Source organism: Cucurbitaria berberidis (genome assembly GCF_010015615.1).
Source record: "Cucurbitaria berberidis CBS 394.84 unplaced genomic scaffold K460scaffold_5, whole genome shotgun sequence".
NCBI classification, from domain to species: domain Eukaryota; kingdom Fungi; phylum Ascomycota; class Dothideomycetes; order Pleosporales; family Cucurbitariaceae; genus Cucurbitaria; species Cucurbitaria berberidis.
Window position 1 is genome coordinate 2,362,002 of NW_024468939.1, and position 19,858 is coordinate 2,381,859.

General features: G+C 49.9%; 10 protein-coding genes across 10 annotated transcripts; 3 read left to right on the forward strand and 7 right to left on the reverse strand.

Moving 5' to 3' along the window:
• Positions 1 to 139: 139 nt before the first annotated feature.
• Positions 140 to 1,552, reverse strand: K460DRAFT_292603 (Brix-domain-containing protein; the record flags this gene model as incomplete). Its single annotated transcript, XM_040929359.1, has 2 exons — positions 140 to 1,297; positions 1,364 to 1,552. 2 exons carry the CDS (start codon positions 1,550 to 1,552, stop codon positions 140 to 142), a joined length of 1,347 nt encoding a protein of 448 aa, XP_040784786.1.
• A 198-nt stretch (positions 1,553 to 1,750) lies between these two features.
• On the forward strand, positions 1,751 to 3,333 carry K460DRAFT_293308 (DEAD-domain-containing protein; the record flags this gene model as incomplete). Its single annotated transcript, XM_040929404.1, has 2 exons — positions 1,751 to 2,372; positions 2,423 to 3,333. The coding sequence occupies 2 exons, from the start codon at positions 1,751 to 1,753 to the stop codon at positions 3,331 to 3,333; spliced, it is 1,533 nt and encodes a 510-aa protein (XP_040784787.1).
• Positions 3,334 to 3,597: 264 nt separating this feature from the next.
• Positions 3,598 to 4,960, forward strand: K460DRAFT_180448 (uncharacterized protein). The gene is made up of 2 exons (XM_040927046.1): positions 3,598 to 4,099; positions 4,150 to 4,960. Exons 1-2 carry the CDS (start codon positions 3,862 to 3,864, stop codon positions 4,728 to 4,730), a joined length of 819 nt encoding a protein of 272 aa, XP_040784788.1. The 5' UTR covers positions 3,598 to 3,861; the 3' UTR covers positions 4,731 to 4,960.
• On the reverse strand, positions 4,720 to 5,406 carry K460DRAFT_420157 (uncharacterized protein; the record flags this gene model as incomplete). The annotated part of the gene is made up of 1 exon (XM_040938062.1): positions 4,720 to 5,406. One exon carries the CDS (start codon positions 5,404 to 5,406, stop codon positions 4,849 to 4,851), a length of 558 nt encoding a protein of 185 aa, XP_040784789.1. The 3' UTR covers positions 4,720 to 4,848.
• Positions 5,407 to 5,537: 131 nt separating this feature from the next.
• Positions 5,538 to 6,524, reverse strand: K460DRAFT_180733 (uncharacterized protein). The gene is made up of 2 exons (XM_040927048.1): positions 6,309 to 6,524; positions 5,538 to 6,211 (listed from the first exon to the last, which is right to left on the reverse strand). Exon 2 carries the CDS (start codon positions 6,117 to 6,119, stop codon positions 5,670 to 5,672), a length of 450 nt encoding a protein of 149 aa, XP_040784790.1. The 5' UTR covers positions 6,120 to 6,211; positions 6,309 to 6,524; the 3' UTR covers positions 5,538 to 5,669.
• Positions 6,525 to 7,456: 932 nt separating this feature from the next.
• On the reverse strand, positions 7,457 to 8,591 carry K460DRAFT_358867 (carbohydrate esterase family 5 protein; the record flags this gene model as incomplete). Its single annotated transcript, XM_040932141.1, has 2 exons — positions 7,457 to 8,082; positions 8,141 to 8,591. The coding sequence occupies 2 exons, from the start codon at positions 8,589 to 8,591 to the stop codon at positions 7,457 to 7,459; spliced, it is 1,077 nt and encodes a 358-aa protein (XP_040784791.1).
• A 2,557-nt stretch (positions 8,592 to 11,148) lies between these two features.
• Positions 11,149 to 12,090, reverse strand: K460DRAFT_358868 (uncharacterized protein; the record flags this gene model as incomplete). Its single annotated transcript, XM_040932142.1, has 2 exons — positions 11,149 to 11,873; positions 11,919 to 12,090. The coding sequence occupies 2 exons, from the start codon at positions 12,088 to 12,090 to the stop codon at positions 11,149 to 11,151; spliced, it is 897 nt and encodes a 298-aa protein (XP_040784792.1).
• A 551-nt stretch (positions 12,091 to 12,641) lies between these two features.
• Positions 12,642 to 14,048, reverse strand: K460DRAFT_388945 (FAD/NAD(P)-binding domain-containing protein; the record flags this gene model as incomplete). The annotated part of the gene is made up of 3 exons (XM_040935717.1): positions 12,642 to 13,191; positions 13,239 to 13,870; positions 13,920 to 14,048. The coding sequence occupies 3 exons, from the start codon at positions 14,046 to 14,048 to the stop codon at positions 12,642 to 12,644; spliced, it is 1,311 nt and encodes a 436-aa protein (XP_040784793.1).
• A 1,380-nt stretch (positions 14,049 to 15,428) lies between these two features.
• Positions 15,429 to 16,974, reverse strand: K460DRAFT_409648 (uncharacterized protein; the record flags this gene model as incomplete). The annotated part of the gene is made up of 2 exons (XM_040937275.1): positions 15,429 to 16,362; positions 16,406 to 16,974. The coding sequence occupies 2 exons, from the start codon at positions 16,972 to 16,974 to the stop codon at positions 15,429 to 15,431; spliced, it is 1,503 nt and encodes a 500-aa protein (XP_040784794.1).
• Positions 16,975 to 18,049: 1,075 nt separating this feature from the next.
• K460DRAFT_398271 (glycoside hydrolase family 17 protein) lies at positions 18,050 to 19,690 on the forward strand. The gene is made up of 2 exons (XM_040936196.1): positions 18,050 to 19,036; positions 19,092 to 19,690. The coding sequence occupies exons 1-2, from the start codon at positions 18,301 to 18,303 to the stop codon at positions 19,286 to 19,288; spliced, it is 933 nt and encodes a 310-aa protein (XP_040784795.1). The 5' UTR covers positions 18,050 to 18,300; the 3' UTR covers positions 19,289 to 19,690.
• Positions 19,691 to 19,858: the final 168 nt, after the last annotated feature.

Here is a 19,858-nt window from a genome sequence, read left to right on the forward strand (position 1 = left end):
GCCTATTGATACAGAGATGCGGTTAGCAGTCACACAAGAGTATGCCGCGGAAAGAAGAAAAGAAGAAGAGCCTTAGAAGGAGCGGGAATAGAAGCTTCGAATGGGGTATCATTTTGGACTCCTCCAGATCGACTCAGTGTCACTCGTCGTCCTCCATCTCTTCATCTCCGCCCTCGCCGGCATCAGCCTCATCATGCCAGACATCATCATCCATATCATAATCGTCAAAGTCCTCCATCTCCTCATCTTCGCCCTCTCCCTCTTCCTCTCCTTCCACCTCGCCCTTATCAGCCTTCTCCTTGCGCTTCTTCTCGACGTTCTCGCGCTGTATCCGTCTCCTCTCTTCCTTCTCCTTATTCCTTTGCGCCCACTTCTTCTCCATCTCCTGTACCTCCGCCTTGCTCTTGGTGATGAATTCATGCCACATGATCTTCCCGCCGCAGACATCCTCCTCGACCTTGGTAAGCCTCAATTTCATTCTCGGCCCTAGCTCTACGAGCTTTACCGCGCGCTTCTCGACGCGAGGTTTCGAGCCGCGGGCGCGCATGTTTGCTGTCGCAGGATCATCGCCACTCTTGAGTCTCTCCTTTTCGCGTCGCGAAAGCACCTTTTGCCGGACGGGGGCTGTAACTTCGACTTCAGCGTCTGTGTCTGCTTCAGTGTCTGAGGCGGATGTGTAGCCCGCAGCCGAGGGGTCGAGCATGTAATCGGCCACGTCCTGCAGCTTGCCTAGATTCGGCAGCGCACTCTTCTTCTTCTCCTTGCTACCGATCAACTTCTCTGCTGCATATAACCGTCTGAGGGCTTTCGGGACGCCGGTGATTTTGGTGGTGATGGCGTAGTGTCGCAGGCTGATTGTGCATGAACCGTTTTCTTCCGACGGCGGCTCGCGGTTCAGAAGGAGCACTCGCTTTATGGTGTGGAGCGGGGTGGTATGTGGTTGGATTGGGGGAAACAAGCCCTGGAACATGTCCGTGACCAGCTTCTCCAGGTGTTTTGGCGGCGCTTTGTCGCCCAGTTCTTCGCGCGCGGTATCGCTTGTCATAAAGTTGTTCATGACGAGCAGCGGTGCGACTTGGAAGTCGTTTGCGCCGGCGCGTGGGTGCCGCAACGACTTCATGATGTCCTTGCAGAGCGAGTAGTTTTGGACGCGGAAGTGCAGCGTGGGGCCACGCGGTGTACGAGCAAGGCGGAGGTTTGTGTTTCCTGATTCCGAGCGCGAGAAGAGGAGGAGGTGGGAGACGCCGAGGGGGCCGGCCATGGTGGTGTAGTCTTTGAGTTTGTTCGCTCTGCGCTCCTGCCATGGGTGTCAGTGTACAAGTTCCTTTTTTCTTATGAAAGGGAGAAACGGGAGACGACATACCTTCAGTCGCACCGCAGTGTCTGGCTCCATGACATGGCGCACATCCTGCACCAGCTGGCTGACGCTGCTTCCCACCTCTTGGGCGCCGATGCGAATCACCATGCTCTTGGGCTGCCCATTGAGCGGCTTCTTCGACTTCTCCTTGTCCGTTGCGGACTGCTTCTTTCGCTGGCTGCTTCCTCGTGCCATTGTGACTGTCCGATTGTGGTGTTGTCGTGAGTGAGTAGAGAATGCGAAGTTGGAGCTCTAGTCTCCAGTCCCCGACTTTTTTCGCGGAAGCCAAGATTTCGACTTTCTTATCTTATCGCCGCCGCTAAAAGTTTTTGGTAGTGAACTGAACCATCCTGCAAAGCCACGAACTTTCTATTCGGTTCACAACACAGCAATATGTCGACCTTCAAGAAGAGGAAGCTAAATGGGACTGCGCCCTCGCCAGTCGTTGCGCCCCCGAAAACAAGACCTTCGAGCTCCAAGCCATCGTCGCAGAAGCCCGCCCTGCAGCGACCCGAGCCCGAGTCGACCGATGACGAAGTCGCTGAGGAAGAGACAAACACAACCGACGCCCACCACTCGAGCCCTGAGGCAGAGGATGAGCCCACTACCGCTGGGGGAAGCAGCGAAGCAAAGAAGACGTTCGCCGACCTAGGCGTCCGAGAAGAGCTCTGCGATGCCTGCGAGAACCTCAAATTCACTACACCCACGCCTATCCAAGTCCAGTCCATCCCTCTAGCCCTCGAGGGACGCGACGTCATTGGACTTGCCGAGACGGGGTCTGGCAAGACGGCCGCCTTTGTGCTGCCTATCTTGCAGTCGCTGTTGGAGAAGCCCCAGGCTTTGTTTGGGCTGATTATGGCACCGACTCGCGAACTGGCATACCAGATTGCGCAGCAGGTCGATGCCCTGGGCAGCATCATCAACGTCAAGTGCGCGACGCTGGTGGGTGGCATGGACATGGTTCCCCAGGCTATTGCATTGTCAAAGAGGCCCCATATCGTCGTCGCTACTCCTGGTATGACTGAGCTCGAGACGAACAATCTTACATCTACTAATCTAACCCAGGTCGCCTGCTCGATCACCTCGAAAACACAAAAGGCTTCTCGCTAAAGTATCTGAAATATCTGGTCCTTGACGAAGCTGATCGCCTGCTCGACCTCGACTTCGGTCCCGTCCTGGACAAGATCCTGAAAGTGCTGCCGAGAGATGGACGACACACCTACCTTTTCTCGGCCACCATGTCCTCAAAAGTCGAGAGTTTGCAGCGTGCAGCTCTCCAGAATCCCGTCCGAGTCTCCATATCGAGCTCATCACATCAAGTCGTATCTACGCTGCTGCAAAGATATTTCTTCCTGCCCCACAAGCACAAAGATCTCTACCTCATTCATCTCCTAAACGACAACATCGGCCACCCAACCATCATCTTCACTCGCACAGTCAACGAGACCCAACGCATAGCCGTCCTTCTCCGCACCCTTGGCTTTGGCGCCATTCCCCTGCACGGTCAGCTCTCGCAATCCGCCCGTCTAGGTGCCCTCTCCAAGTTCAGATCTAGGAGCAGAGATATCCTCGTAGCTACTGACGTCGCATCCCGCGGTCTTGACATCCCCTCTGTTGACCTAGTCGTCAATCTTGATCTGCCTTCCGACTCACAGACCTACGTGCACCGCGTTGGCCGAACCGCGCGAGCAGGCAAATCCGGTAAAGCAGTGTCATTTGTTACACAGTACGATGTGGAGATTTGGCTGAGGATTGAGAATGCCTTGGGCAGCAAGATCGAAGAAGAGGTTATAGACAAGGACGAGGCCATGGTGTATATGGAGAGAGTCAGCGAGGCGCAGCGGGTGGCGATCAGGGAGATGAAAGATATACATGAGCAGAGGGGAAAGGGTAGAGGTGGTGGTGGTGGTGGGAGGGGAAGGGGGGGTGGATTCGCCAAGAGAGGGAGGGATCACATGGATCGGGAGGAGGGATGAGATACTTTGTATGAGGTGCATGTTGATTGTCAACACTGCAATTAGTCATGCTATTTGGTTCCTCATCGTATCCTGCGGCCATTGCTTCATTCGCCTCACCTTGCATCGTCCTCTATTTACACAACCTCAATTGGGTGGTTATGGATGAACACCCAACTGCGTTTTCGATGAGAGATTTATAGGGTGTGGAATACAAAGCGTTTACCAACCTCGTACCAAACCACTTCTGCATTCAACGGTTTCTGGTCTGTTCACTCGTTCTTCTGCACTGATTGGACTACGATGAATCGACGACCAGCGGTAGCCTGACCGGAAAATGCTACGTCTCAGGCAGCGACCTTGAGCGACCACAATACCGAATGAACGGAAAGCATTGAGCTGCTGGTGTACCACCATGTACCACCTAGGTTCGTCCTACATCCTCCATATTTCGCGCCAGAGGTCTCCGCCAACAACCAAGTGGACTAGAATCCCCACTCTCGGGCTTTACAAATTTCCCGTCGTTCTCTTACTTCTTTTACCTTGAATATGGCTTCTTGCTACTTGAAAGTCGGCTCGATCTCAGAAAAGATCGTGCCCTGCAACCACACAGCCATATCTGAAGGAAAGCACACCTCTTGTTGCGAACCTGATGATCTCTGCCTAACAAACGGGCTCTGTCGAAACCCAACTGTCAACGAAGCAACGAACTACGCATGGCGCTTTGGCTGCACAGACGCGACGCTTGCAGATCCATCTTGTGGGAACTACTGCAACAACATCACGAGTAAGCGTGCCGAAACTAGGTAAAAGTGCTCAGGAAACTAATTGTGATAGATGATTTTGATAATCAGTTAACGTGGAAGTGTTCTGGGGATGAGACGTGGTGCTGTAACACAGGCGAGCCCGGACCTGCTAAAGGGCGATATAACCGTACCAACACGACCTGCTGTAGTATCAGTGAGCTATTGTTCCATGCGGCTAACCCGACCGTGTATACGACTGCGAGTCTCATGAGTCTATCGTTTTCGATCGATACCTGGATGGCTTCTGCGACTGCATCGTCTACGACAATTTCCAATATCACAGTGGGAGCGAGTGCATCGGCACCACCTGAAGCAAGACGATCTAACTCCCTTGCAATCGGCCTTGGAACTGGTCTTGGCGCTGTAGCTGCAATTGTGTTGGGCGTTGGGTTCTTGCTCTTCCGGCGTAGAAAGAGACGTGCTAATGAACCACAGGAAGAGATAAAAGAGCATGGGTGTGCGGAAGTGATGAGTAACTGCGTCGTTGAATTGACTGCTACCAAGGAACCGATGGAAATGATGGTTGCCCAACCGCCGTCGGAGATGGACACGAGTGTAGAGCCGGTGGAGATGCCTGGTGGAGAAGAAAGAGAGAGGTGTTGCCGAAGATAGTACCGTGGAGTCTACCTTGAGTTTTGAGGTTTGGAAGAGACTTGCTGTCATCTCGAATGCCTAGGAATTTCACACTCCAATTCATTGACTCCCATCTGCGCCTTCCGCAAGCATCTCCTTAGATATCAGCTTGGGACTCACTCGCTGGCGCTACAGCACCACTTTCATCACCGAAATGCATCTGTTCAGCCGCTCCCTCGACTTCTTGCAGCACTTTCAATTTCCCTTCGCACACAAGCTTTTTCCCCTCCATCTCCTTCCTTAGAACCAGAATCGTTGGACTGAAGCCCTCGAGCGCATCCAGCAACGCGAGCGTCGTGCTGATGGTGTCAAGATGCGCCTGAGTTGCAAGCCTTGCTTCGTCAATAGTCGCGTGAATGAGGTCGCGTGTTTCCCAGTTTTTGATGTCAAGATTGAGCGTGGTGAGGGTCTTGGTAATAGAGTGGGTGTCAGTGTCGATGTCAGTGTTGGGCGCTTCAACGATGTCTCCAAGAACAGCCTCTTGCGCCGTTGTCGGTGGAAGTCTGGTAGTTGGTGGGTTCGAAACTGCATCCTTGGGGTTCTCCGTGGGCTCAGTGTGAGGTGACTCAGAGAGCTTTAGAGGAGACGCGTCAGTGCTGGAGTTTGAATAGGCACCGTGGTGAAAGATATATCGGAGAAGACTTTTGGGTGCCATCGTGCTGCAGGAGGTAGCGAGTAGTTGAAAGAGAAAGAAAGTTGTGCGATGATGTACGTGGAGCTGGAAATATTTTGAAATAGTGACGTCGGAAGCGTCAGCGTTGTTGTTGGTTTCACTTTCACCACAAGACAATTGCGTTTGCACATAACCTCCCGGTTTGAACCAAGACCCAAAGACTTGACTTCTAAGACTATTCAACAAGCAGCGATTGGAAAAGACAACGACTGAAACAAAGAACTAACAAATCACTCTCCGCACTTCTACCACTTTGACCGATCGTTGTGCACTGCCTCCCTTCCCCGCAGATACTGGCTCCTACACTCGTCCAACTCTTTTAGGAATTCCTGTACTCGAGCAACGATCTCTACGCTCGGAACATCCGGGTCCACACGACCATCGAGCCAACTTTTGATCACCGCATCGTTATTGTACTCGTCGAATACCTTCCGCACCTGACGCGTGAAGTCCTCCCAAGAACCCCTCTCTTTTTTCACTCTCTCCATCTCCTCAGTTAGAAACCTGATGGTCCTACAGTCGCCTATGTACTCTGTCAGCCGATTTTCGAGCCAAGTCTCCGGGGCAAGTTGGGCTGCGAGTTCGTCGCGTTCGAAGACCAGTCTGCGAACCTCAGCGGACGACATGGAAGTATCGGACTTTGGCGAGGCGGGACTGAATAATTCGGTCTCCATGTCGTCAGGTGTTCCTGTCATGGTTGACAAGTGATGAAGATTTACAGGCTGCGAGACATGTCGCTTTTATCTCCACTCTTGGAACTTCGAGACTGAGAGCAATTATCCCGTGCCTATTTTCTTTGATCAGATGTTACTACGCTAGTACGCACAAACTACCGTAGCAAGCGTGATTCATTGGGTGTTACAAACCGTGTTATAAATACATACCTTTTTGGTTGCATGGCGTAGCGGGTGCGGGCAGCGAGATCTCGTCGCCGACACGGTGCAGCATCCAGAAAGAAATCACCTGCGTCAACCTAAAATTCGCACAAGAGAAGCTTCGAATAGCTCAAAAGTTTGGACATGTCTCTCAGCGGGCAATTCTCGTGTGATGGTGGACCTACTCTCCGTTCTTGGCGCTCTCGTGGGCGTAACGTCTCTGATCATACAGCTCACAGATGAATGTGTCAAAGTCTCAGCCTCCTGGTGTTTAACGTTCTAAGCTAATTAATTAGTTGTTGAAATGACGGTCTGTACACAGCAGCACGTGTTACCAAGACATGCACGTGCACAGTAACACTATCCCGGTACCCGCCCAAATCGCCAAGGACTGCGTCCTCAGCCCTGTTCAGTTCTACGCCAAATACCACTCTAACACCAAAACTGTCTCCATCTTAAATTTTGACCTATTCTCTGGGTGCTGCGGTGTACGGCTTCCAGTTGCCAATCCATAGTTGTTGGAAGGATGTTCCATGAGCGCCATGATCTCGAAGTTGGCGCCAAACTGCGACAGCGTTAGCTGAGCAGGAGAGTCTCCCATGTGAAGCGAAACCTACGTCCTTGACCGACTCGATCCGCTTGATGAGCGCTGCTTGTTGGTCTGCACGCACGCAGTCACTGAACCGGAGAGCAGCAAACCGGCATGAGTCGACGTCCGCCTTGAAATTGGGGTTTGGGATAGCGGTATGGGTAAAGTCGCCCGCCTCAGGGATGGTATCTAGCGGACGGAGAGTAGACTGATTCTTCGATGTGGACACGCAGGGGTTGGGTTGACAGGAGCTCACAGCGCTGGGTTAGGGCAAAGTCCGTCAGCCGGGCTTGCTTCAAGTCTCGTTCTGCCACCACATTCCCTTCACTTTGTTCTAGCATCCAACAAGGTTACTAATCAGTGTTAGAGTAGACCAGCGAACCATGACTCTACAAGGATTCACAGCGCACTTGCAGAGCGACGGAAAGCACTCATCACGCATGAAAGTCAAAAGTTCTCACATACGTTGACCACAACGGTCATTCTTTTTCATAATTTCTTCATCGATCCACACCCGTCTACTACTGTCACTACGTCCACTCCACTACATCTTCCGTCCTTCTCACTCTTAAACGTAGACATATTCAATCTTCATGATGGGAAGGCACCCAGGCTCGTATGGCTGGGGGACAGGGAAGGGAGAAATGTGGACCGGAGAAGTAGGGTAAGAGGGAAGAGCGGCGACACTGGAGGAAGCAGCAGCGCTTGACGCAGCAACAGCGCTTGACGCAGCAACAGCGCTTGACGCAGCAACAGCGCTTGAAGCAGCAACAGCGCTTGAAGCAGCAACAGCGCTTGGGGCAGCAACAGCGGTAGACGACGCAACAGCGCTTGACGACGCAACAGCGGTAGCCGACGCAACGCCAACAGACGAGGCGACGACGGGGGAAGAAGCGCTGGGTGTAGGGGTGGGAGCGGCACATAGAGGGGCGGCGTCATTGAGCTTTCCAACGGCCCAGGTCGAGGCGTCGTCGGTGTACAGCTCGAAGTAGCTCAAGTGCTTGTTAACATCGTTGCCGTTGGCGCAGATTGGGTCTCCCTTAGCGCAGTAAGAGCGCAGGACGGGTGCGTAGCGGTTCAGGCGCGCGAGGGAGGCGGCGCTGCGGCCGTCCTTCTGCAGACCGGCGCCGTCGAGGACGTTGTATGGCTGGTTGGCCTCGTGCATGACATCGCCCCAGAGGAGAGCAGCAGCAACTAAATTACCACATTAGCACAGTCCAAGATCCGAGTGTGTCATGTCAAGAATACTTACTAGCATTACCAGGAGCCGAGGTGTTGTCCAAACCGGTGGTGATCTGGGAGCAACCCCCAGGTCCACCAAGAATATCTCCAGTAATCCAGGCGCCCTGAGAGAAGCCGTTAAGGATAATGTGCGTGCAAGGGCACTTCTTGTTGAAAGCAGTAATCTGGGATTGACCGTTGCGGACTCCCGTAGCAATCTGTTCGCAGAAGTTGCCGTTGATCATAGTCTCGAACACAACCTCAATGAAGTCGCAGGTCTTGCCCTCAGCCCTCAGCTTGCCGCACGTAGCTTCAACGAAGGGGAAAGTACGGCTGTCCTGGTACGGCGCATTGTTACCGCGGGCCATGAAGATAACGGCATCGGCGCAGGGAGCGTCGAGCTTGGGGGCAGTGGTTCCTTGAGCGACAGCGACGGCGGCGACAGCGCTGAGCGCGAGAGCGTTGCGGATAATGGAAGACATTATTAAGGATTAAAGAAAGTGGTATTAATTGGTCGTCAAAAAGCGAGTGTACTGGTTAGATTGCGAGGTTGGAAGACCTATGAGACGAGAGAAAGACCTCTTGGCTTTGGGGAAACAGTCTTTAAGAGGAACCCTATACGAGCCGTTCATTTTGCAATGGTCTGAAAAGCGGAGTGTGCCTGACTAGATTAGGAGTTGGATGCGTTTTTGGGAGAGCTAAATCACCGTCAGGGGTTATTCGGCCCGACCTCGTGTGGATTACCAAGCAGTGAAGACCTGTTATTTATCTCGTCCTTAGTAAATAGTATGAGAGCAAAGTGTTAGGCTGTAACGGCTGTGGTGGCCACACGAAGTATTGAAATCTATCATCTCAATGTAGTATAGCTTGCAAGATAGCCCCTGACTTTTCTCTACCGGGATTATTTCTGCTACCCACCAGTAGAGGATGGCCCAGGGGCCGGATATCTCATTGATGGATACCGTAAAACTCTGCCATGTTTGCGTCATGGGTCAACGGGGCCCCGATAGTGACTTGTTTCTCCAGCCGGGAATGACGCGCTTCGAGACGCAGAGATCATCTGGGACGTTGCTGATGAGGTTTGCGTCGAAGATGATATTTACCTCAGGCGGTCAAACAGTGACCAAGAAAAATGCTAGCGTGCGCCACCATCTCGACGTCAATGCTTACACCCCTATTTCCTCGTCTGACGTCTGAGCTTGTCTGAGATAAGACATCGTGCACGTCCCTGGCCGACCCGAAATGTCTTGGCGTTTTCTCACATCTCCACCTGCTACTCCTCTCACCACCTTACTGTGTTATCGTAACGTGGGGAGTCAATACGAAAATCGTCGTACAGTGACATGTCCAGCCTGCATCATTGTCAATGCTTGCTCGATCGCATAGCTCATGATGATCTAGTCTATGGTGTCATGGTACCTCGCAGTTTCCACGCTCGACACGCGCCTGCCACCATCATGTGCCTGAACTTTCCACCAGCAGCGACAGCTCAGACGGAGCAATGGAGCATGTGCCCTTGCCAGAGACGCAACACGGATGGGACAATACCGTCAAATCACTTGCAGCTCACGGAGAGTTGCGATAGGGAGAGAGGGGGAGGCAGCGCAGCGAGTCCCCAGTACAAGGCTGTGCAGGCGCTCGAGCTAGAACACGTTGCTATTTTAAGATTGGACCAACTGACTCAAACAAACCAAGCAAACAAAACAAACTGAACAAAGATAATTCTTGCGCTACAAGCCGTGAATTTAATACAGTAAAATACACAGCCGCTAATACACACCAGTATGCGCTAAAGCAACGAAGGATCGTAAGACCACTTATTCTGCTCGGCAAAACTCCCGGAAGCACAAACGTCGAAGGCATAACAACTTCAAAATGCAGGAACCTTTCTATTGTTCCCAAAACTACCATTGTATTATATAGTTTTGATATATCACGAATAGGTGTTACATAAAAGTAAGCTACTTAAAAGCTGGTAAACCCCTTTACTAGTGGTCACACAAAAAAGCGTAACAGAAGTTTGCACAAAAACGCTAGGTCTCGTTGGTTGTCGGCAGGTTGATGCAGGAGCTAAGCTCCAAAAGCTGCATATCTTTTAACAACTGTGCGTAGACAGGGGTTATGCGGTTAAAAAAGATCTAGAACTAATAATAAAACAATCAACAGCATAGCCAACAGGAGTGTAATTTTCACATCGCACACTTGTGCTGGGTGCGGAATTAACTAACGCATAGCAATATACTACTTACAGCTTCAAAAACTTGTATAAGAGTAATTTATAATGTCTAAATCATAAAATCATCTCATTACGGGGTGGTTCTTGTTACGTAGTGGGGGCTATTACATACAATCTGCTGCGCGGTTGAGCGATTGCCGGAACCGGGAGCCTTTACAGGAAATTTTACTAGAGACGAATGTCTGGACAATGGTATCTGTATGAACAGACGAAGATACGAGGCGAACGGCTCACCAGTCGTATCCTATTGGAGAGAAGAATGTACTGCGATGGACTGACGAATTGGGACGTGTTTGAATGTTTGCACTGATAATGTGGGTATACTCGATTCTGGCGTTGAATCATACTGATTTAAATTAGGTTAATGGTGGCAACGCACAAATGACGCCTTGCGACGGTACACCAACATCAGAGAAATTGTGCTGTGGGGCAAACAGAGACTGCTGCACAAGCAATGCTATTGCCATCGCGAGATCCTTTAGTGTGTCATCCGCCGCTTCGTCTACCATAGCCCTGTTTTCGACAGCAGCGTCAGCGTCATTTTCACCAACTATATCAATAATTCTTGAGGCCTTGTTTTGTATCCCTCTGCATGGCATTACGCACTGTTTGTTTACGAAAAGTCAATTCATCTTTAGGAGCTTATTATAAGCTACGGTTCTATATTATGAATCTATTCCTATGCATGCGAATTGAGACCATTACAAAAATGACACGGAATAATGGGACTGTAAGCATAGATAAGAAAGACATATCCGCATTGCACTTACAAACCAAGGGAAGGTCAATGCTAAGGCTTGAGTTCACGCCTCCACATTCTTGATGTAGAAGAGCATCATCAGAAGCCTGCGGTGTTGAAAGACTGTGATCTTCTCAACAGTCTTGTGGCCGAGCTGGTTCTTGTGTTGGATCAACAGATACGCAACACTGCTCCCATTTGGCGTACCAAGCAGCGCCTGACCCTCTTTGGAGGTAGCATCATATGATGTACCTGGCCACGCTTTCGTCTCAGTACCATTTTCAAGGTTGATGGTGTCTACCATGGAGTTGGTCAAATTGTTGACTACATTGTACCGCAGAATATACCTCAAATCCGAATCGGCATTCTGTTTTTTCATCAAGTCCCACTGAAGAAATGCGATGTCAGACCAGTATTTAATCATCGGAACTTGTGCGTCATAATTACCAGACTCTTTAAGCGCCTCCATCGGTGAGATGTTATCGTAAGCCACAATAGTGCCCTGAACATGATTGATAACCTGGCAGAAACGCGCCCCGGTAGGTGGATACACCATGCTCTCGAAATCGTAGCGTTTGCAATGCTCGTGCTCAACACTACTATTGAAGCCGGTCTCATCGAAGAATTTCCACTGCAGGCCGATGGCTTTTAGGACGTCTTGCATGGTAATGAAGAAAGGCTCTGTTGAAGGGAAGAATACTTCATATACGTAACCATAGCGTTTTAGTTCCTTATCGTCGAGGAAGGAGCTCTGAGCGGAATCTCGCGGGGGATTGAACATGGTCTGACCTGCGTGATAATCGTTCAAGAGCATCAAGTTTTGAAGCAACGAACCTTTTTTCTGAAGAGCCTGTGCATGGACATCCCGTAAAGGATATTTGTCGGGTGTTGTGAGAGATTCCGTGACTTCGTTATGCTGAACCATCGTCTTTGTATGTTTAGCGGCCTCGGGGTGGGCTGCCAGACTACCAGCAAGATCTTGGTAGAGTGCTTGAAGGCCAGACATGTCGATCTTTGGAATGAGAAGGTACTAAAGGATGACAGGCGTGCTGGTCTGATAATCGAGATGATGACTAGAGAAGAAGGAGGGGAGAATATGCTATGAAGACTAGGTAAGTATTTGAGCGGAGTATATGCTTATCCAAATTGCACTGTGAGCGACTAACTACACAAGTTTACAATGTATGCAGTAATCTTTGTAAGATGACACTGTGTAAAACTTGCTTTAGACTGACTTGCGAGCCGACGTCGACTGGCAGCCTCAAACATTGTGAGCTATCGGCTTTTGGATTAAATACATGACATTTGTTAAGGGTCTACAACCAAACACTACCTTTCGAGCTATCGCCAGTCTTAGGATGTGTACTAGCACCTCGGCGCAAAAATTAATGTATATCATAAATACTCATATATTATCTCTCGACGGCTGACTTGTGATACTAGATTCCGAGGACAGGAGCATCAAGTTCCGAAATATTGGAGCAAGATTCCCAATCCTTACATCGTCACTGAGTTCCCCAGTTGTGGATAAACACGAGGACCACTAACTCTTAGTTACTAAGGGCTGACGTAAGAAGGCACAAATCCTTCTGGCCACTGTCCCGTCATCCCAAAGACGCCAGTCGCCTTGCTTCGAACAGCTTGCTGAGTGGCATACTGGGCCACATTCTCCTCCCACTCCTTCATACTCGTCTCACCCTTCAGAACTTTGATCAATGTTAACGCCTGCATGGCAGCAATATCGCAGCTTGCTCCTAAATGTGGTCGAATTTGCGTAAACGCTTCACCTGCTAGTAGTAGCTTCCCATCAAAGAAAGCTGACACCTTATTGTCAAAGGATTGAATGACAGTCAGCAAAGGCAATTCTGACTGTGCAAAGATCCCATGCCAAAGCGACGACAGCACGTCCTTCCTTCGTGCTAGTTGCGCCTTCCACACTTCGGGCTGAAGAATACGCGCAGGCACTGTGACGTTGTGACGCTTTCCGTCGACATCGGTCATAAACTTGGTGAACGTGGAGGACAAAATATCGCAAGGGTCGTACCAGCACCACTCAACAACTCGCTCGCCAGGTTTCATGCTGCCATATTCGTTGGATGTCAGGTAACTGCTGAATGTCAACAAACACGACAAAATGGAAAGCAGGGGACCCACGCCAGGATATAGCCTCCGTCAAACATGAACATAGCCAGTCTCCCCTGTAAAGCTCCTTTTAGCTCATCCGGCGTTTCGCTTTCGGGAAAACACCCTCGCCAAGCAAGATAGCCCGCATACTCAGGTTTGACGCCAGGAAAGACTTGGCCTCGAACGACTGAGCGAGCGCCGTCTGCGGCGACGACCAGATCTGTTAGCACTTCAAACTCGACTCCGTCATCATCTTTATAAACCACTTTTACGGAGCCATCATGTTCCATCACGCTCCCAACCTTTTTCCCCATCTCGAAACGTACCACGCCATGTCCTTTCACATCTCCCCTACAGGCCTCTTTGAGTATACCGTGCACATAAGCCCAGCTTGAAGTGCGAACATCCTCTCGAACCGGTACCTCTGCCAGAACTGTGCCATTTCCATTCATAATCTGCATTTCCGCGTTTCGGATGGCGATAGAGTCCATATTAACACCTGGTACATACTGGGTAATCAGACTTTGCGCATTCGGCCAGAGGCTAAGACCCGCTGCTCGTGCTAGCATCTGTTCATTAGAGCGCGACTCGAGGATACGAACGTTGCAGCCAAGCGACTTCAACGCGAGAGCGTGCATGAGGCCAGAAATTGACCCGCCAATCTGTAAAGCGAGTCAGTACGACGAGTAACGGTAGATGAGAAGAGCGCACTATAACAACATCCTTCTTAACGGCAACTAGCATGGCGATGATCGGATCACGGGATAGGAACAGCGAGTGGACTTGAACAAGGCCCGTGAGCGCGCAGATGCTGTAACCTAGTACGTCCTGTTGGGGCATACGCGTATAAATAGGAAACAAAAGATTTACGAACAGCCTACCCCCAATACTACATGTTGGGCTATAAATAGGAACTTACTTGACACTTACTTCTCTGCTGTGTCGGGTACAGGATGTAAACTACACCCCTCCCCTAGCTCGGGAGCGTAGCGTAAATATTGAAATGTTAGCGTTAGGCCTCCTATTTGCTATGACCCTTGCTTAGTACTTAGACCCAGCTCGTCTATTCTCAGAAAAGGGATATACTAAAGAAAACTAGAGATTCAAGCTTAGTTTACAAGGTTTTGTCCCCTGTAAGGGGCTTCTTAGGTCCTTATCTATTGGAAGGAAAATGTGAACATCCACGCAACGCCCCCAAGCCGGGTGAGGGATGTATGTGGCTGCTGATGACAGGCTGAGAGAAATGTGCAACCCAATACGGCTAGGTCCGGATTATTCACGTGAATAGGCGTTCGCAGGGCGTAAATGGGTGTCGGCTCATCGGTATGACGCAATACCTTACTTATACTACATCTATCAGCAATAGTAAAACCCAAATAGAAGAAAAATAAACGGAGCACTGTTATTTGTAGATCACTCACTGCAGAAAGTAAGTTTACAGCACGGCAGGATAGATGAGGTTAACAAGAGTCACGTGTCAGATCAAATGTTTAACCTCCTGACTAGTAGACTTGATTGTCATCCTGCGTATGTCCTGCTGGTTTATTGCCTCACTCTTTCGATCTCGATAATTTCAATAAAACAGAAGGTAAAGGCGTTTCTCGGGAAATCGTGTAATAACCTTTACAAATTACTTTTACTAATTGGAGCGTAGGCTTCATGGACTCTTTACGTATAAGAAATCACCGGATACTGCTAACATCTCCTACACACTCCTTATTCTGATGAAAGATTTGACAAGGTCCAAGGGAATATCACCGTAGATTGCCGAGAGAGTTTGTTCTGCCGAAGCCACAGCATATTGGTATGGTGAACCACAGAAGTCGTAGCACTCCCCTCTTGGTTTCTCAAATTTGTCGCTACCAAAAACACATTGCGGATGAAGACCCCAGGTGTTCGCACTGTTGCAGCGCAAGAACTGAGGCTCTAGGAGCTAAGGGAATGTTCGACGTTGTTGCCTTGCATCGCCGGATCCTTCGCCACACAAAGAATCTTATCGCGTGGTGATCATCAATTTCAATCCCTGGCTGAGCAGTTCCGGCTCTCGCCCACCTAAGTGCATTCATTAAAGTTGGTCAGGTCTTATGATCAACGCTATGAGACTCCACTCATCCTTCCTGATCATTCGCTGATTTTTGTCGCTGATTTGTGTAGTTTCAGGCACCAATCTCTGACTTCCTATCGGCACATATTCGCCATTATCTCTGTACTGTAGCCATTTCAATCATCAGGCGAGAACGTATCCAGAGCGTGATTGTCACGGGCTGACAGTCCCCCCGATCTTAAAAGCAACCCGGGTATTCCTGACCACTTGTACTCCTCTTTGAAGCCTCTTTTGAGAATCTGATCTAGGGAATCGAGCTTGTCGGCGTTTCTCTTAAGGGTTTGGAAGATGGCTTCTGGAGTCATATCGCCTCGGACGGCGAGCAGACGAGAATTGATGAGCAGGTGTCTGGGTGCTATCGTTATCGTATGACGACCTATACTTTCTGTCCTCTGTAGGTGACCTTTTTGAATGGATGGTCCGGGTACGTGCAACCCACAACGAGGGAGCGCTATTGGCGGGCTTAAAATGTTCCCATCGGGATCGTTTATGTACTCTCTCGCTTGGCTATCGCGACGCTCTCTCTTTACGCCCATGTGGATATGGTCGTCAACATTTTCTGTAATGTTTGTACATGCAGTACTGCCACCTGAGCTTGCTTTACCAACATTACTAGAAGTCGGAGAGACAAATGAAGCCGAGCTTGGTACAAAACTGGAGGTCTGGCTCAAGCTACTCCTAGTATGGTTAGGACGTAGACTGTTCCGGTCCGAGGTCATTGGTGAAACGCTTTGAGTGTTCGTTTTACGTGACAGTGGTTTGTGTGGTATTCTCGTCGAAGCAGTTGTGGAAGGTCGTCTTTCAGATTGCACGCTCCCGACGTTTGATCGCGATGTGTAATTTGAACCAGATTTACGCGTACGTGTCCTTGATAGGTTTCGAGGCAGAAAGCTCTCTTCGCATCTTTCAAGAGATTCCGTAAATTCGAGTAGCGCACCCGCCGCAGGAAGAGAGTCGATGGCCTCGTCTTTTTGTTGATACAGCGTAAGATTTGTCTTCGCAGTATGCATCAACTCTTTGTTTGTGCGGTGTACCGTATGTGTATTTTGTCTATCACGGATTAGCAGACGAAAACAACTTTCGTGTGACGCACATTTCTTGCTCTACCATTATGATCTTGTCTTCAATCTGCATCCCATATCTTCCCTCAAGCTCCTGTCGAACCCGTGTATCCTTAAGAGCAGCTCTCAGGTATTCAAGCTCAACATCGAGTTTCTTAATGCATACGAGGTTGCTGAATCCGCTCATACACTCCCTTGCCACGCTTAACGAGGCTCGAAGCGCACCCACGGAGCTCTTGCTAAAGAACCACTCGAAATGTGCAGCAAAAGTGTCAGAAATGGAGTAGCGATATCGATGATTTGATCCAACAGCTTGAACTTTATCTAATAGTTTATGAAGATTGTCAATAGTCGATTTGGCCCAGGAGGCCAGGCGGCCGATAGAGGATTTAGTGCTGGTGCATTTCTCCAAGTCATCAGCACAGGTGCGCAGGAACGTTTGGTATAAACCTGCAAAGATGATCGTTTCGTTAGCGAGATCTGACACGTCCCGACGGGCGTGCCGAACTCGCTTGGTGGCCTTTTGAATAGAACGACCGATGCGAATCAACTGAGAACTGAGAGCAATGCCTGCTGCAACAGCACCAAAGATTTCCGCCATTCTAAATGTTGAATCGATTCAAGTATTATGAAAATCTGTGTTGAGATAGAAGAGATAGAGTTCTAGGAGGGAGGGTGCTAACGTTTTTGTAAAACCTGAGAGAGCTGGAATGAAAGGCAGCCTTATGAAGACGTTGACCGGTGAACTTGTGGTTCTGTCAAGGCTGTATCACATCCGCCAACCAGCGATTTTTGACCCTCTCCTTGACGACGGGAGGTGCATACTCGCGCATAGCGGGGTTTGCGCAGCATGAAGACTTAGCGTTCCAAGCCAGCAAGCGCATTCTCATCGACGTGTACTCATAACACCGAGTTGTCGTGGGTCGAATTCGCGTCGACCTAGTTCACCTAGTTCTTGCTGTCATAGAGCCTAGATGCGACTTTATAGAGGTCTAATATCCCCATCTTAATGAGTTATATCATATGTCAGCAGCGAACAAGATGATGTGAGATAATGGAAGGCGTTCTTTAGAGGCCCGCGCCCCATGCGGAGACGTGGCTTGTAGTTATTGGGAAAATGCGAATAAGTTGTACAATGTGATGCCTTGTTCCCATTTGCGCTCGTGCTCTCCCGCGGTCACCCAAGCCTCGCGACTTGTCTGCGCAGCGCACGGTCACTGATCACGTGGGCTAATATTACTTGCTCTCTTTCTGCCTGCTCGGTCAGGTAAGGAGGCGTTAGAGTCAGGACAAAGGGGGAAACTGAACTTGGTCCATGAGATTTGGCATGGTTGCGCTGAACGCGGGCTCGTTGTTGACCTGACAGGGCCCACAACGCGGACCCCCCACGTCCAAGCGCGAAAGTGCGCGTCGTCATCCTTGGACAAACATGGCTTGCACTGATCTCGTCGTCCCTCTAACCCCATCGTATCGGGGGCCGATTATTTCAACTGGTGGACCTGAAAGTATTGCTCTAATTTCATGCTTCGAGCGTAGAGTTCTAGAAGTTCCCGCTTGGCGATCCCCACAATTCAACCGTCAAGCACGTTCTCGTCATCGATGTGGCAATCTCCATAAAATATCGCCATTCTAAATATAGCACTCAACAACCCAAACAAGACATGCCCTTAGCACAGCTAGAATCGTACATTCCATAAAACTTCTTGAAATGCATAGGTCTCGGCAGATCGACAGCCAAGAGCATCCAGGTCGAGAAACACGAGCCTCATCCACGTCACCAGCCTTGGCATGCGGCGCTATGCGCAGGAGCAAACATTTTTCTTCTTAATTGAAAAGCTCTTCAATTCTACATACACTTAATCAATTCGTCCGTTTATTTCGACACAGTATTGTTTATTATTGTCTATATCCTTAATACTTTGCTATCATGTTGACGAAATTCGTGTCTCTTCTCGCCCTGGCTTCCACAGCCGTCGCGCAGAGAAAGGGCTTCAACTACGGGGCAACGAACGCCGATGGCTCTTGTCGCGGCTACAACGACTTCGTCCGTTTCTTCAACGAGGCCAAGTCTCTACCCGGAACATCTGGGTTCACCTCAGCGCGCCTTTATACCTCCATCCAATGCGGTACCGCCGCTGATCCCATCTCAGCATACCGCGCTGCGATTGACACCGATACCTCGATTCTCGTAGGACTCTGGGCCAGTGCTGGTCGTGATGCGTACGAGAAGGAGCTCAACGCGTTAATTCGTGCCGCCAATGAGCTGGGCAACGCCTTTACGGATCGTATCATTGGCATCAGTGTTGGATCTGAGGACTTGTACCGCAGCAGCCCGCAGGGTGTTGCAAACAAAGCTGGACCCGGTGCTACGGGTGGAGAGATTGAGGGATATATCGGCTGGATGCGGGATTGGATTAGGGGTACCAGGCTGGAGGGCAAGCCCATTGGCCATGTTGATACTTGGACTGCGTGGGTCCTCCCCGAGAACCGCGGTGTCGCAAACACGGTCAACTGGCTTGGACATAATTCGTTCCCATACTTCGAGAGTACCCGACCCAACGCGATTGAGCAGGCGCCAGAGAACTTCTGGTCTGCTGTTAGGCAGACCGAGGGTGTGTCGGGTGGAAAGGAAGTTTGGGTCACGGAGACCGGCTGGCCACATGGTAAGTCGAAAGTGCTGTGGTATGAAGAGCAACATAAGCTAACTCACGTATTTAGTGGGACCCAACTCCGGCTCTGCCGTTGCCTCGCTTGAGAACGCCAGACGTTATTGGCGTGAGGTCGGTTGCTCGCTATTCGGCAACCGCAATACTTTCTGGTACACCTTGAAAGACGCAAACACGGCACAGACGGACCTCTCCTTTGCCGTTACGCCACTCCAGAACAACACACCTTTCTTTGACTTGACTTGTTAAGCAGCACGCTTCAACGTGGTAAAATCGAGGGCATGGAAGTGTACAGAAAATCTTTGCACTCATACCGTTCGACTTGTAAACGATAGCGACAAATATATAAGCAAGAACAATATTCAAGACGATCTTCGTGTCCACATCACTCCCCCTTTTGGCCATTGATCTAGAACAAGATCCTTCAGACTCCCTAATTCTTTGTATATGGAGTTGTTCAGGATAAGTCTTGTAGTAACGGGAGCGGCATACATCCATCCTGGATATGAAGAACAGGCAGACAGTCATTGCGAGCGCTAACGACCTAAGCTAACCAAGCTGAGGTTTAAGCAGATGAAGAGATGAAGCTTTGCAGTACCTATAACCAGGATTTATAACAATGCATATGGTAGTAATATTGCAATTCTGAGGAAGGGAGCTCATTTGGTTAGCTTCTTTTTCGATAAATATTAATACTCTCTGTTTCTAGACCAAATATTGGATGTGAAGGTGAAGGTGACATTCGAAGCCCGGGCGATTGCTCCTGCCATCATATCATTGCTTCAGCTGACCTCACCTCTCAGGTTGGTCACTTTCTCA

Coding starts and splice junctions, on each gene's coding strand:
- K460DRAFT_180733 (XM_040927048.1), bottom strand. CDS start 6,119: ATGACAGGAACACCTGACGACATGGAGACCGAATTATTCAGTCCCGCC.
- K460DRAFT_398271 (XM_040936196.1), top strand. CDS start 18,301: ATGTTGACGAAATTCGTGTCTCTTCTCGCCCTGGCTTCCACAGCCGTC. Junction 19,037..19,091: donor GGAGACCGGCTGGCCACATG/GTAAGTCGAAAG, acceptor TCACGTATTTAG/TGGGACCCAACTCCGGCTCT.
- K460DRAFT_180448 (XM_040927046.1), top strand. CDS start 3,862: ATGGCTTCTTGCTACTTGAAAGTCGGCTCGATCTCAGAAAAGATCGTG. Junction 4,100..4,149: donor CTACTGCAACAACATCACGA/GTAAGCGTGCCG, acceptor TAATTGTGATAG/ATGATTTTGATAATCAGTTA.